Source organism: Pyricularia grisea, chromosome VII (genome assembly GCF_004355905.1).
Source record: "Pyricularia grisea strain NI907 chromosome VII, whole genome shotgun sequence".
In the NCBI taxonomy this organism is placed as follows: domain Eukaryota; kingdom Fungi; phylum Ascomycota; class Sordariomycetes; order Magnaporthales; family Pyriculariaceae; genus Pyricularia; species Pyricularia grisea.
The window spans coordinates 1,708,872-1,722,278 of record NC_044975.1 but is presented as its reverse complement, the minus strand read 5'-3'; the positions used below and the strand labels follow the sequence as shown (position 1 = coordinate 1,722,278).

Genomic DNA, 13,407 nt, shown 5'->3' with positions numbered 1-13,407 from the left:
CCCCCCCCCCCGCGGGATCTTGTGTCAAGCCGTGCGCACTAACACATGCTCTTTCACGACGACAACAGTACGTCCCAGAACCCAACGACCTCGTTATAGGCCAGGTCCACCACTCCTCGGCCGACTTCCACTTCGTCACCTTGGCGCCACACACCACCAACGCCCTACTACCCGTATTGGCGTTCGAGGGTGCCACGCGCAAGACCCGTCCCGTCCTGCCCGCCGGCAGCCTAGTGTACGCGCGCGTCGCCTCCGCCAGCCGCCACATGGATGCCGAGCTCGAATGTGTGTCGCAGACGACCGGCAAGGCGGACGGCCTGGGCCCGCTGAACCCGCCCGCTGCCGCAGCACCGGGTGCTGGTGCGGCTGCTGCTGCATCATCCACCGGGACCGTCTTCAATGTTAGCCTCGGAATGGCCAGGAGGTTACTCATGCCCCAAGCCGAGCGGGACGCCGGGCTGGTGGTGCTAGATGCGCTCGCAGCCGAGGGTCTGGCCTTTGAGACGGCCGTTGGGAGGAACGGAAAGGTCTGGGTCGCGAGTGAGAGCGTCCCGACCCTGGTGCTCGTGGGTAGGGCGCTGGCTGAGGTGGACGAAAAGGGTTTAAGTATGGACGCGCAAAGAAAGCTCGTCAAGAAGCTAGTGAGGGAGATGAGTTGAAAAAAAAAAAAATCAATTCCTTGGCTAGCTAAATCCGAATCCGAATCCCAAAACAAAACGAGGCAGGACCTGAGTATCTGGCGGATATGCCGCAACGTGACCTGAAGATGGCGAAAGCCCAGACATAAAACCAGCAAACCCACTTTCCTAGCTGCCCACGGCCTCTGTCCTACTCAACGACATCCTCTGGCGCAAGAGTACACCTGGTACGCCACGTGGTAGCAGCGGCCTCGAATTAAGCCTTTAAGAAGACTATTTCTCCTCGATGTGCTCCTGAGCAAGTCTATGAACCATATTCAGTTGCTGCACAATTGCAGCCGGAAGAACAGAATCCTTCACACCACGGCTCTCTAAAAGCACGTTGGCAGCATGCAGCTTAACCTCAGAGCTATGAGGGAGCAGTTGGAGGAGGAGACATGTCTCCATGATCTCAGAGAGGCCGCCATCAGCCGTTTTGCCGTTCTTGTTGTTTCCATTTGCAGCGTCCCAAGCCTTCAGCCAGTCGTCGCAAGCCTTCTCAAAGACCTCGCGATGACCATTGGCCATCCACTCCAGCAGCCCGAGAGCGCCGGCATTTTCTGCCTGTTCCGAATAGGTAAGCGGGTTATCAGAACGAAGTAGAAACGAGACGATCTTTACCAGTGTATCTGGATCTCCGCTTCTAAGCCCATCGATGGCGTCAAGAGTGTCGAGAAGCTTCAAGGCCCCTTTCTCGAGGGCGACTGACGTCTCTGCGATCGGGTCCTGATAATTTGGGCGATTCCGGGCCCATTTGCTGGTATTCTGCGAACAGTCGTGTTCACCGGCGACGTGACAAGAATCGCACTTGTCGTTTGTGGAACCTTAGGTCGGGCAGATTGTTAATTCGCAGTTGTTTCGAACCGAAATGGTTCGGTAAGTCCCTAGGGATACTTACCAGCAAGCTTGCCACACAGGTTTTCCGGCGCTTGGTTTCTGCCATTAGCTTCCGGCAAATCTGGCAACCTTTTCCAGGTGTGAAGCGAATGCTATACCGAGGGTTAGCGAGTTTAGATTGAATTGGTGGCTCGGCCAAGAAAACATACATCCTGGGGTCCGACTCGTCCTGGTCCGGGCCTGATTTGTGTTTCTTGACAACCGAAGACATGCTCGCAATAGAAGGCAAAGTAGCTGCTACGAGCTAGTGGCGAAGTCGTGTTAGATAGTATAATGGAAGAGGCGGAACGGAAAACGCAAAAGGTAGAAAAGTGTTTGGTAGTAGTTCAGGTTTGGAAATCTTTGGAAAGTTGTGCGGCAGAGAACTTTTTATTAGGAAGAGCGCCAGGTACCAAACGCGTTTGCTCCAAAGTTCGAACAAAGATAAGGTCAAACTGAGAGCAAAGTGACAGCCAGGAAATAATTTGTTAAATTAGATATCCCGATACCGGCTACTCTTCCTGAACCGCAGTGTTGGCTGGCCTCCCAAGGCTATGCCTGACGCCCACACTCGACAAACACTCGACAAACATGGCGTCCGGGTTCCTTGAGGGCAACCACAAAAGTTTCAGAGTTCATTACAAGATGTTGACATATGTGCCGCTATTTATTATTTGTTGTGTCTGTATAAATTTGCTTGGCGGGCAGCTTATAAACGCTGACATCGTCGTGGGGAAAACCTCTCATGACATGAAACCTCCCCCCCCCCTCGAACCTGTTTCCGGGAACTCTGTTTTTTTGAGAAAGAAACAAGAGAAGTCAGAAGGACGCTTTTGGGGTATATGTATAAATTACACTGCCCTAGCCCATCACTTTGGGTTGGCAAGCTGAGGTTGAGAACTGGCCCTTGCGTTTGTTACGTTTTGGGCTCTGTAATGGTCATCGTTGGACCTGGGCTATCACTTGTTCTCAGACCCAGCCTATCGGTCCTCCTTGAACACAGCTTGTTGGGCGTCTTTTTACCCAGCCTATCCTATCGGTCATCCTTGGGTCCGGCCTATCGGTAGTTGTTGGCCCGCGACTATCTGTCCTCCTAGAACCCAGCCGGTCCGTCGTCCCTGGACCCGGAATATCGCCGTTGCCCGCCAAATGCCCAAATTTTGGGGTTACGGGTACTGAGTAACCTGGATGATCCGTAGTTCAAATTGTGTATTGTGCGAGGGCCCACGAGCTCGCCAATACTGCTCAATGCAGTCCGTTGGAGGATTGACCGAATACCATATAAATCTTATCTAGAGCATCGATAACTGCTCAAGACTCCGTCATAGGTTGATTAACCTCGGCCGCAACGACGGGTTCGTGGTCTGGATCGAGCTTGTGCTTGTTTTGCATATGCCTTCGCCAGTTGTCCTTGCGAGGAAATGATTTGCCGTTGACACGAGAGTAAGGACAGCCTTCAACGCTACAGTGGAAACCCTTGGACTTGGTATGCTTGTCGTTGACGTGGCGCTCCAAATGAGTCTTGGTGCCGAAAGTGGCTGTGCAGTTGGTATACGAACAGCGGTACTTTCGTTCGTGATATCGTACGTGGTGGCTGAGCAACGTGTCAATACAGATATCTCATGTCCTCAAGGTTGGTAATGATGCTTACTTCAACTTATGCTTCTCCTCAAATTCTCGACCACAGTCTCCGCACTTGAAAGGCTTTGGTGCATCGGAACCTGTGTGAAAGCAGGAGTCAGCTATCACAAAAGCCACATACAGTGAATGGTGTATATTATATTTCCTGCGATATGGTGTAATCACTTACCTGACGCTTCTCCAGGAGACATTCCTTGCTGTGGCGGGGGACATGGGGATAAGCTGCCGCTGTAGCTAGACGATGTCCCCGTGATATGTGTACTAGGCGTGTTTGCAAAGTTTGATGGTATCCCGACAGACACCGATGAGTGTGAATAGTCACGCTTGTGACCTTGACGACTTGGTGCAGGATCAAATGCGTTCTCGAAAGAATCAAGGTACACATTTTCAACCATATCGGGTTCGGACTTGATTAGAACAGGAGTATATGGAGCCGCAAGCGGAGGGGAAGATTGATACGGCTGCAGGGGTGCAGCTGAGGTTGTTGGGGGATATTGCTGCATTGGCTGTGTTGTTTCGGTGTTGGCGGCCTCGGAGTTGTGATATCCAGGGACACCTTCGAAGAAGTTATCCATCGCTTTGATGTCGCCAATAGGCATGTCAATAGTTGGTTCTTGTTGATGCTGTATATTCGAAAATTGCTGATCATTCATTCGCATTTGAGATGGGTTGGAGATATGCTGGGCCGAGGTCGTCTTCCCCAAGTCTGAAGGGTAGCCGGAATTACCAATGCCAGCCTGCCAATCTGGCATCAGGCCGGCGTTCAAAGTATTGAGATCTTGCGGGTTGACAGTCCCATTGACGAGAGAAAGATCATTGACCGTCAACTGCCCGTTGCCCAGAGGGAATGTCAAATCCTCTGCTGGTCCACCAGGCAAGTTTGACATCCCTTGCCCTTGTATAGGCGTGCCGAACATTTGGAGCCCTGAGACAGGTGTTCCATTGAAACCTTGGTTCACCATGTCAGGTGATTGTGACGGCGTCATCAAGGAATTGTTTTTCTGGTTGGAGTAGCCGGGCTGTTGTAAACCCTGAGAGATGTCCTGGCCTAGCTGTGCTTCCGTACCGATGTGGGAGAATGCTTGGGCATCGGCAAATGTAGAGATGCCTGGCTGTGCCGTCATCGGTGTGTTCAATTGAGTGACAGGCACTCCTTCTGGGTAGTAATATGCTGCCGCCGCTCCGCTAGTGTAGGTCGTAGTCACAGGTGCCATGGAGAGGGGCTCTTGATAGATGGGCTGGCCCGCTGGAGCCTGTGTCCATGAAGAATCCTGAGTTGCATAATGCTGGGGCATCGACCTCTCGCTCGTCCTACGAAACACAGAGGTGGTAGAGCGCATTGCTTTGGATAGTGCGGACCATGTAGAAGCCTGGGAGCCTCGACGTTCCTTCTCTGGTGGCGGAGTCGTCATCTGTGTGCCAAAAGTAGTTGCCGTGAGGTTTGTGGCTGCCCGCTGGGGCCCAGTCATGGAGTCTAGATTCGGTGACTGTTGTTGTCGGTCTGGAGGGGGTGTACAAATCGCAGCGGCCGACTGCCCGTTTTGCGGGCTCCCAGGGCTGGGTTGTTGAGCCATGCCATTCTTGAACATTGAGGCAGTATTACTGTCCTCAGAGTTGGGCTGTCCACGGCCATATTGATCCATAGACAGTTGCTTCGTGGCAGGTGGGTTTGTGGATCCATTCATCGCCTCTTGTTGGGCGGCCTGTATCTCTTCCTCCGGATCGAATGGGACATCGCCTCGCCTCTTCCTCATGTACCGTACGATAAAAGGATATGCACAGAAGGCAATCACAATTGCGCCGACGACGCTACCGATCACCGCACCTGCGATGCCTCCCGCCGAAAGGGGAGAGTCATTTGATCGCGCAATAAGCTCCGCGCGGGCCACTAGTGGACGCATGTTCGTCGGCGCAAAGGACGCGCCGTGACCGCGTTCGGCGAGAAGTTGCGGTTCCTTCATGGCGGCGGTTATATTGCGCGTCGGAGTGAAGCCGTCCGTCTCTTTGATGTTGTCGTTTCGTTGTCGTCTACCGCTTACTCCAGGTCTCGCGGGTGACTGGTTATTACCAGCGAGTGAAGAATCGAGGGGGTCAAGCAAGGCTGCGTGACGCACCAGGCCGGCCGAGTCTGGTGCCCCGAATTTCGTTGGCCAGCATGGAGAGAGGTTGGGAAGATCGATTTGTTCACCGTGGGAGGGAATCGCTTTTTTTTTCTTCTATATTGTCTAGTGTCGCAACAAATTCTTGAATAAAATAAAGAGTCGATGGCTGGGTTGTGGTGGGATTAAGCGCTGGCCTCGCAGCGCAAGAGAGGTAGGTCAGGCTAGGTGTGTGTGTAGGTGTAGGTACCTAGGTAAGGAGGCAGGTAGTGGAGGTCTGTTGGTAGGGTAGGCGGGTTGGAAATTGACGGACTTGGGCTGGAGGAGACTTGGACGAGCCACTCCAGACGAAACAGGCTGTCGGGGAAGGTGTGGTAAGGGCCTCAGCGGTGGGCGGGCAAGGGTCCTGAGGTGGAGGCCTACAAAGCTCCACATGCTTGTTGCATGGGGTCGCTGTTTCCCGCTTTGCCTTGCCGCCGTCTTGTCACCCACGCATGTCCATCCATCACGCACGGATCGCACCCTTCTTGTCCCCCCAGCCTCCACTTGAATGTCCGTTAATTGACAGGAGCTGAGGTTTTTGGTCGTCGGGGCTGCTGCTGGTTGCTGATATGGAATGATCCTTTAAGCATGGTCACTGTTAGCAGGTTCGGTATTTTTGGATGGTTCCCATGCTACTTACCTACCTTACCTTACTTACCAGCTTGACTAAGGTAGGTACCAATTATTAAGCGTACGTACTGTTACTGTCACCAAACAGGTTCGGAGCCTCGAACAAGCTAAGCTTCTCAACTGGCAGCGCCCACAAACATCGGACGTCCAACCACCAAGTCAGTCAAATCGAATCTTTCCAAAAATCCACTTACCCAATCCCATGATATGACATCGGACGGGAATTACTACTCGGTACAAAGTATATGTGGCTTTCCAACTTCAGAAAACCCACAACGCCACCCAGCTGAGGATTTGGCCCCCATTGATAAATAAATGCATGCATGGGTGGAGTGGGCATTGTTCCTTTCACGGATACAATGCATTCTGCGATCAAAGGATCCTGTCGCATCTGAATCCTATCAGCCTCTGGTTTATTAGGGCATTGCCCGTATTGTGTCTTGTCCATAATGGCCCAGAACTTGGTTACACTACGGGCACCAAGGGGCGCTACCAGCACCGCCCAAAACTGCATTATTTTGCATGATAGCATTCCATTAATTCTCTTTTTTTTTTCCCCGCGCAATTATGATCATGGTCCTCGGCCCCAGCACAAGGGATTTTGCCCCGACAAGGACGCTAAGAAAACCCGTCTGGTACAAAGACGCTACTTGCACTAGACTAGATTTCAGTCTAGACCAGGTAGGCCAAGAAGTTGTTGGTTGTTGGGTTGCCTCCCGCATTCTTTTGGGTGGACCCGGCCAAGCCGGCGAATCAATCGAGCCCATCGCCGCGTTCTGTGTTCCACATCCCATCCATGCGAACCCCGTCGCCGTCTGGGATGAATGCTGTAGTCGCCCGAATGTTTTGTTTTGCGGTTGTCTGTCTCTCTTGAACCCGGTGGCTCAGCGTTCCATGTTTACGCGATGGGAAACAAGGACTACCTACAGAAAATAAAGGAAGAGGGAAAAAAAGGGGATGTGGCTCGGACAACATTATGGATGGTAGGTAGGTAACCGTAGTAGACAGTTCAAGTCTAATGTAAAGACGCGGTCAATTAAGCACACGCATTCAGGGGTAGATCGTCGCAATCGTCAACGTCCTTGTTTTTGCCTTTTAAAACGCACAACGGCAAGGTAGCAGGGCCCTGTTACCTAAAGTACCTAAACAAGCCACTGTTGGTTCCACAATGGCGAACCGAGTCTAAGATACGACGAAGTATGGTATGGCATATCAGACAGAATAACCCGACTGTCCGGTTATCCAAGCCTGGCCGCAGAGCCTGAGGTGCACGTGGGGAAAGAACTCAAAAAAACATGTTTGCGTCAAACCGTAGATACACATAGGGGCACGTTATATATGTGATTCTTTGCCGTCGCCCGCACTGAACAACTAATTGTCCCAACCTGTTTATTCCGGATCGTCCCGAGGGGTTCCAAGTCGCCTGAGAACCTTTCGAATAAAGAACATTCGCTCGGGGACTAATGCGCCACAACTCAACGACTTGTCTATTCAAGGTTTCGGTAAATAGTTGATTTATTTCACGTCATATCCCATATAAGTTGCGGGTAAGTAAGGGTATTCATTGCTCCATGTTAACGGTGCGAGGTCAAAATGAAAGTCGAATAAAAAAAAAACACTTGGGTACCATACAGTATGGCCCTGGATATACCGTATATACATACTTCCCAGGGATAGCAAAAGTCGCCCTCTGCGGTCCCCATCAAAACTCCCCGGTTGTCCCGTCTCGTCCTTCGTGTTGCTTTGTTACAGAATCTGCAGCGAAAACCGCGACAGGAGAGGAAGAGAACATACTAGAGAAGGGAAGAGGGAGAGAGAAAGGGAATTATGGCGGTAAAAAATCGCTATACACAGAAAGTTAAAGTTAGACTATATGGTATGATAGTAGAAAAAAAAAGTATCGTAATGAGAAACCCAATCTCCCAAGGACACACCAACACCACGCCCCCGTTCGTTCTCATGCCCATGACTTTGGAATAATCATCCGATCTCCCATGCAATGCGACGCGCCAAACAATGAGACTTTCCCAAGAAAAGATAAACCTAAACCCGACAGAGAAAAAAGAATGCATGGGGGTATTTACAAAAGGAATTATGGTTATTGCAACTTGAAAGCCCTGAACAGCGTCAAGCTCAGACTGCTGTCATTCTCGCCAATGTTCGGTGTGGGCTCGTTGAGTAGCTCCCACCGCCTCGGCGCGAAAGGCTTCCCCTTAGACTCTGGAGGAGCTGCTGTCAGCTGACTTATAAGGGCAGCCCTCCTCGGGTCTGATCCGCTTCCTGCGGCTGTGACCCCTACTCCGGGGACCAAATAGTGCCTGTCGGCCCCTGGATCCGGTATCCAACTCATGAGATAACGCAGCCTGGAGTCGGACGTGCTCTCGAGAATAACTCGACCCACCCCCATTCGTACGTCTTCTGGAAGGCTGTCGACTAACACTAGCGCCGAGTCAAAAACGCGCTGTATGAGAGCCGATGGGTTCGGTTCAGAAGATGCTGAAGAGTCTGCCGGAGCCATCAGGCTATTGGAGAGCTCTATCATAATACCCGAGAGCGCCAGAACGGCACGGGCCCGCACCTCGATACTAGCCTTGGACGTGTCAAAAGTCGCCGTGTGCAACGTTATAAACGTCAAAAGGTGCGGAAGCCAGTGCTTCTGGACAGCATGGCGGGTATCTGCTTGGACTGCAGACATCGGGCTCATCGTCAGGATCTCCCAAAGATCCATGAGCTTATCGGCCATGGCCGGCACAAGCTGCGGCGGGCGGCCCATAGAACCACCCCTGACAATCGCATCAACTACCGACACCAGGCTCTCCGCCATCTCGTCACATTCCTTCAGGTCTGGCCCGGGCGCATCTATCTCCATGGATACTAGGCCCAAAGGCTCTTTGCTAGTTGATGGCAGCATGTCAAGAAAGCGCGCCTGTGCTCTGTTCTTGAGATGCTGCGTAATCTCCGGGTTGAGACAGCTAAGCAACCCTGTCCACGTCATGTTTCGAGCATCTATGGCTTTATCCATGGCGCCTGCAAAGAGATCAAGCTGCGATTGTAGACGTTGGCCAGCATCACCAGCGTGACCACCTGCTAACGATGAGCTCTCTGCAGCGAGGCTTGCGCGGAGTTTCAGCTGGCAAAACGGTAGTGTGAGTTCGTTTGTCAGTTGGAGGATCTCTTCGAATGAGATATGCACAGCTGACTCCGAGTCTGCGTCGCCGAAACCTGTTTTTGCGGGTAGTAGGATCTTGTCCATTTCAGTCTCTAGTAATGCCGCTACTTCGGCTGCATTCGCTTGCTTGTTGTTCAGCAGAACACGGGCAACCATGCTCGAATCCCCGAGTGCTAGTTCCATGAGGGCCGAGCGTATAGAAGTGCGTAGGATCTTATCGGCGAGTGGCATATTGGATCTCCCTTCAGTCGGACTTCCTGCAAACTCGCCGATGGCCAGTCTCATGACGGTCAGAAACGCAACGGGCTGTTTCTTGACAACCAGGGATTGTGCGATTCGAAATCGATACTGCTCATCCGTTGACATGGAAGTAGATGAGCGTTCGGAAAGTGGCCGAATGAGTAGCTTGATCACTTCTTGGTGAAATAACGGTGGCCTCGCTCCGCTTGTTGTAGCTGAATCTTGGGTGAACGCGTCTCCGTATAGCGCAGTCAGGAGGAGGGGCAAGCTCAAGCAGCCGCAAGAGATCATGAGCGGATAAAGCCGTAGGATTTCGATGGCGCCGGATGACTTGCTTCGAGTCTGAATCCACTTCGTCATCTGGGAATCGAAGTATTCCGAGTCGAATACGCGCAGTTTTGTGAGTAGACTGATTGAGCTTCTGAATTTCTCTGTATTGTCATCGGCGCTGTTTGGCCTGAGAGTGTCGACTAGAGTGCCGAAGAGACGCTCCAATGTCGGCTTGTCCATACTACTGCCGCTGGCAAGTAGTCGCTCGATGGCCCCTTCTTCCTGCAAATCGCCGTCGGGGTTATTATCTGACACCGGGGAGCATGCATCGATGGCCGAACTTCTGTCATAGCGCAGGAGGTCCATGCCGAGCTTAACAGCCAGGTCTTCCTTGCCGGGTAAGCAAGCCACTAGACCGGTGATGGATGCCAGCAACCGTCTAACTCCTGGGCCGGTTTCTTCGGCGACTATTGGGGTCAGTCTCGACATAAGACAGTCCGATAGTGGGTTGAGCTGCCTCAGAGCGGCAAAGACCTGAGTGTGCATAGTTAGGGTGTCACTGCAGGACGCCAGAATGTCTGCACACATAGTCATTGGCACAAGAGCCTGGATGACTTCACCCAGCATACGAAAGTCCTCACAGGCTTCCAATATCCTGCGCACATTGCAGAAAATGGTGTCGGATAGGCTGCCAAGCCCTTCCTTCTGACCAGAGGCCTGTTGCGACTTGATTGTGTCCATAAAGGCCCCTCGCAGCCAGACCGCAACCTGCAGTTTTACCTGAAAGCCAGCCCTTGTGAGTCGTTTCGTGAACTTCTGCAAAGACATATTTGGAACATGCTTCCCCGGGAACGCAAGTTGACCCCAGCCCATTATACGCTTCGTGATGTCGATGGCGTTCTCAATCTCTCGGTTCTGGTCCGCGACGGGGTAAGTTGCTCTCCTTAGCATGCTGGCTCGGATGTTTTTCAGAGATTCGCTTATTGCGTTTATTGGGAGTTCGACCAGAAGGCGAGTATCCGCAGGTCCGTCAGGTTCCACATCGGTGGGATTTTTGACACCACCTCGTGCGATAAGCCATTGTATGTACCTTTCCATCGAGAACAGTTCGGCTCTGACCAGTTCGGCGACTAAATGGAATATGAATTCCTTACGCAGGCTATCTTGAATCGCAGTAGAACCAATGAACCTAAGGATAGTATCAGTGATTCCGAAGCCAGGTAGAGACGCCCAGGTGCTGAGAAGATAAGCAGCAATATATATCTTGGTCGATCCGGGTCGCTGGGAAGAGGTTGCCCATTCCAGCAGGATCCTGGCAACAGCCCCGATATCCTTGTTGACGGCCAAGCAGCGGGCAGATAAATCCTCGGGAATCGATGACTGCAGTGCATTGTCAAGCACTTTGATCAATACACTTCGAGCCGCAGGTTGTGATCGAACACAACCGGCGGTTAACTGTTCGTTGCGACTATCAATAGTTCGAAAGACTGTTTGTAACGGCCAGTCATCAGGCGGCAAGATATTCTGGACTGTGGATCGTAGTTTTGGCCATTTTGAAGGCAACACAAAGCTCTCCGGCGCCATCATCATTAGACTTCGAACTGTTGAAGTGAGTTGATCTTCCAAAGGTTGGAACAGCTCGCGGTCGGGGTGTGCCTGTATAGTTTGAAGGTGGTTAAGGATATCGCAGACCAATCTTCGGCCATGTTTCCTGAGGCGGAGAATGTCTTTCCAGTGTATTTGAGATAAAACGAGCCGAAAGGGGAGTTTGGAGAAGTTGCTGTTCTCCACGCCCGCAACTAGCCATTCTAAGTAATGATCTTTATCGAGGAGTTCGGCGCAAAACAAATGGCGTGCAAGGCGTACACTATTTCGTTGTTAGTATATACTTTTGTGTGTGTTAGCAGCGTTGAGGGGGTTGAATCATAGGAAGCTTACGCATAGTCAGCCCTCCACTTGTTCCAGTCGGAAGAGGCAACAAGTAAAACTGAGGTTTCGACAAACTGTTCGACACAAATAGTCCAGTCGCGAATCCACTTGGCCTCGCCACCCATAACCAGAGCACCGTTGGCTCCCTTGCGCTTGACTGCGCGGATTTCGTTGGCGCCGACGCATTTTGCAAGCCAAACAGCACGTTCGGCAGGAACCTTCTTGTTGAGGCACTGGTCAAGTAACACTCGGCCGCGAATACCATGCGGTATCGTCCGGCTGAGCCGGCGTAACGTAATGGCTGGGTTCGCAAGGTCCCTCAGCCAAACCTCACGTTTTGTATCCGTCAAAGTCACTCGCGGTGGTGGCTTGAAGCTTGGTGGTGCTACTACTTGGCCAATATCTCTTCTGTGCCTCATGACCTCGCTGTATACAAGCGATAGACCCTGCAGTCCTCGGTTTTGTTTGAGGGCCTGGAAAACATAGTTCCTGGCCGAAGAGGTCTCGTGCTGACCTGGTTGACGCTCGTAGTGTCCCTCTGTAATGATTTTATGTGAAAAATGATCCTCCGGGTGGTCACCAACCCAGGGAAAGAAATCGGCGCAATGGCCGACTTGCGCTCCGCTAGTTGTGGAAGATCCTGCTCTGCTTGATGCAGGAGTACCTCGAGTCGCTACTCCTGGGGCATGAGGATCTGGGGTGCGTTGGTGATATTTGGGCGCGATGCTCGGCGTCTCGATTGCCCAGGGCCTCGGTCTTGCATCTTTCTTAAGCGGTGGAGGAGGTGCCGGCGCGGATTTTCTACGAGGATCGGGTACGGGGAATCGATTGCGACGCCGCGGCATCGGTAGGGCAGTGTTTGGGGGTTCGGACGGCGTGTCAAGCATAGACATGCCGTCTGGTAATACACGATTTGGGTTATTGGGGCTCAGTGCGCCCATATCGATATCGGAGGCGCTATCGGCCATGGACATGATGCGCGAGGGTGTGAAGGCCTTGGAGGAGTCGATAGCGGTGGTGGGCGAATCGGCGAGGGAGGGCAAGTGGCCAAAGGAGTCGTTGCAAAGTTCCAACTTGAGGCGCGAGCCTCCTCGACGTATGCTGGCGCCATTTCGAGGAGCGACGTCGCCGGCAAGGTCGTGCGGCAGATAGGACTGGCTCAAGGTTCGCTGGGGAGGAGGAGGAGGGCCCGACTGCCTCATCGGAGGGCCACCACTAAGCGATCTCGTGGGCTGCCGCTGCTGCTGGACGGCCAGAGAGGGCCGGGACGTCATCTCGGGTGAAAAGGCAGAGCGGCCATTATTGTTGCAGGTATCCGCAGACGTCGATTAGGTTCGGTTGGCAGAGCGAAGTCCCGTGGTTCTTTCCGTCACTTGTCTCTTATTGTTTTCTTCTTTTATCGCCAGTGGGCAAAGAATTTTCTTTGTAAGGCTGTCTGTCGCTTATGGTTCTGTCGCCGTCGCTCTTGTGTTCGGATCGGGTTGTGGTGATGTGTTCACGTGGTTTCAACGGTTCATGTCGTCGGGAATGGCGTTGGAATTGATGAGGCTGCGAATCGTGCAGTGTGGGTTGCTGTGGCCGTGCTTGGGTGTTTGTTGGCGCTATCGGCCGGATCCAGAATCGCCGACGGAGAGGCGCGAGACTGGATGGAGACCCCTGACTCTTGCTCGACCCTTGTGGTCAGGAAAAGTGGGTATCCGAAGGGACCGAACTGAACTTTTTTCTCTTTGTAGAGTGCTTTCTTTGCTAGAACTAAAACTACAGTAGACTTAGATCTTACTTCTACGTATTGTATGACTTATTTTTCATACAAAGAATACTCTAAAGTTTAGCT

At 52.3% G+C, this 13,407-nt stretch overlaps 5 protein-coding genes across 5 annotated transcripts in view; 1 reads left to right on the top strand and 4 right to left on the bottom strand.

Annotated features, from left to right (window-relative positions):
• PgNI_10532 (uncharacterized protein) overlaps positions 1-937 on the top strand; it is a 1,258-nt gene extending 321 nt beyond the window's left edge. The window contains exon 2 of the mRNA XM_031130503.1: positions 69-937. Coding sequence (XP_030979494.1) covers positions 69-659 — 591 coding nt within the window. The 3' untranslated portion in view covers positions 660-937. The remainder of the gene's footprint in view (positions 1-68) is intronic.
• Positions 912-1,785, bottom strand: PgNI_10531 (uncharacterized protein; the record flags this gene model as incomplete). The annotated part of the gene is made up of 3 exons (XM_031130502.1): positions 912-1,403; positions 1,576-1,666; positions 1,724-1,785. 3 exons carry the CDS (start codon positions 1,783-1,785, stop codon positions 912-914), a joined length of 645 nt encoding a protein of 214 aa, XP_030979497.1.
• A 1,079-nt stretch (positions 1,786-2,864) lies between these two features.
• PgNI_10530 (uncharacterized protein) lies at positions 2,865-5,155 on the bottom strand (the record flags this gene model as incomplete). The annotated part of the gene is made up of 3 exons (XM_031130501.1): positions 2,865-3,147; positions 3,205-3,274; positions 3,364-5,155. The coding sequence occupies 3 exons, from the start codon at positions 5,153-5,155 to the stop codon at positions 2,865-2,867; spliced, it is 2,145 nt and encodes a 714-aa protein (XP_030979496.1).
• Positions 5,156-6,501: 1,346 nt separating this feature from the next.
• PgNI_10529 (uncharacterized protein) lies at positions 6,502-6,940 on the bottom strand (the record flags this gene model as incomplete). The annotated part of the gene is made up of 2 exons (XM_031130500.1): positions 6,502-6,792; positions 6,893-6,940. The coding sequence occupies 2 exons, from the start codon at positions 6,938-6,940 to the stop codon at positions 6,502-6,504; spliced, it is 339 nt and encodes a 112-aa protein (XP_030980011.1).
• Positions 6,941-7,533: 593 nt separating this feature from the next.
• On the bottom strand, positions 7,534-13,154 carry PgNI_10528 (uncharacterized protein). Its single transcript, XM_031130499.1, has 2 exons — positions 11,583-13,154; positions 7,534-11,511 (listed from the first exon to the last, which is right to left on the bottom strand). The coding sequence occupies exons 1-2, from the start codon at positions 12,845-12,847 to the stop codon at positions 8,064-8,066; spliced, it is 4,713 nt and encodes a 1,570-aa protein (XP_030980012.1). The 5' UTR covers positions 12,848-13,154; the 3' UTR covers positions 7,534-8,063.
• Between the last annotated feature and the right edge of the window lie 253 nt (positions 13,155-13,407).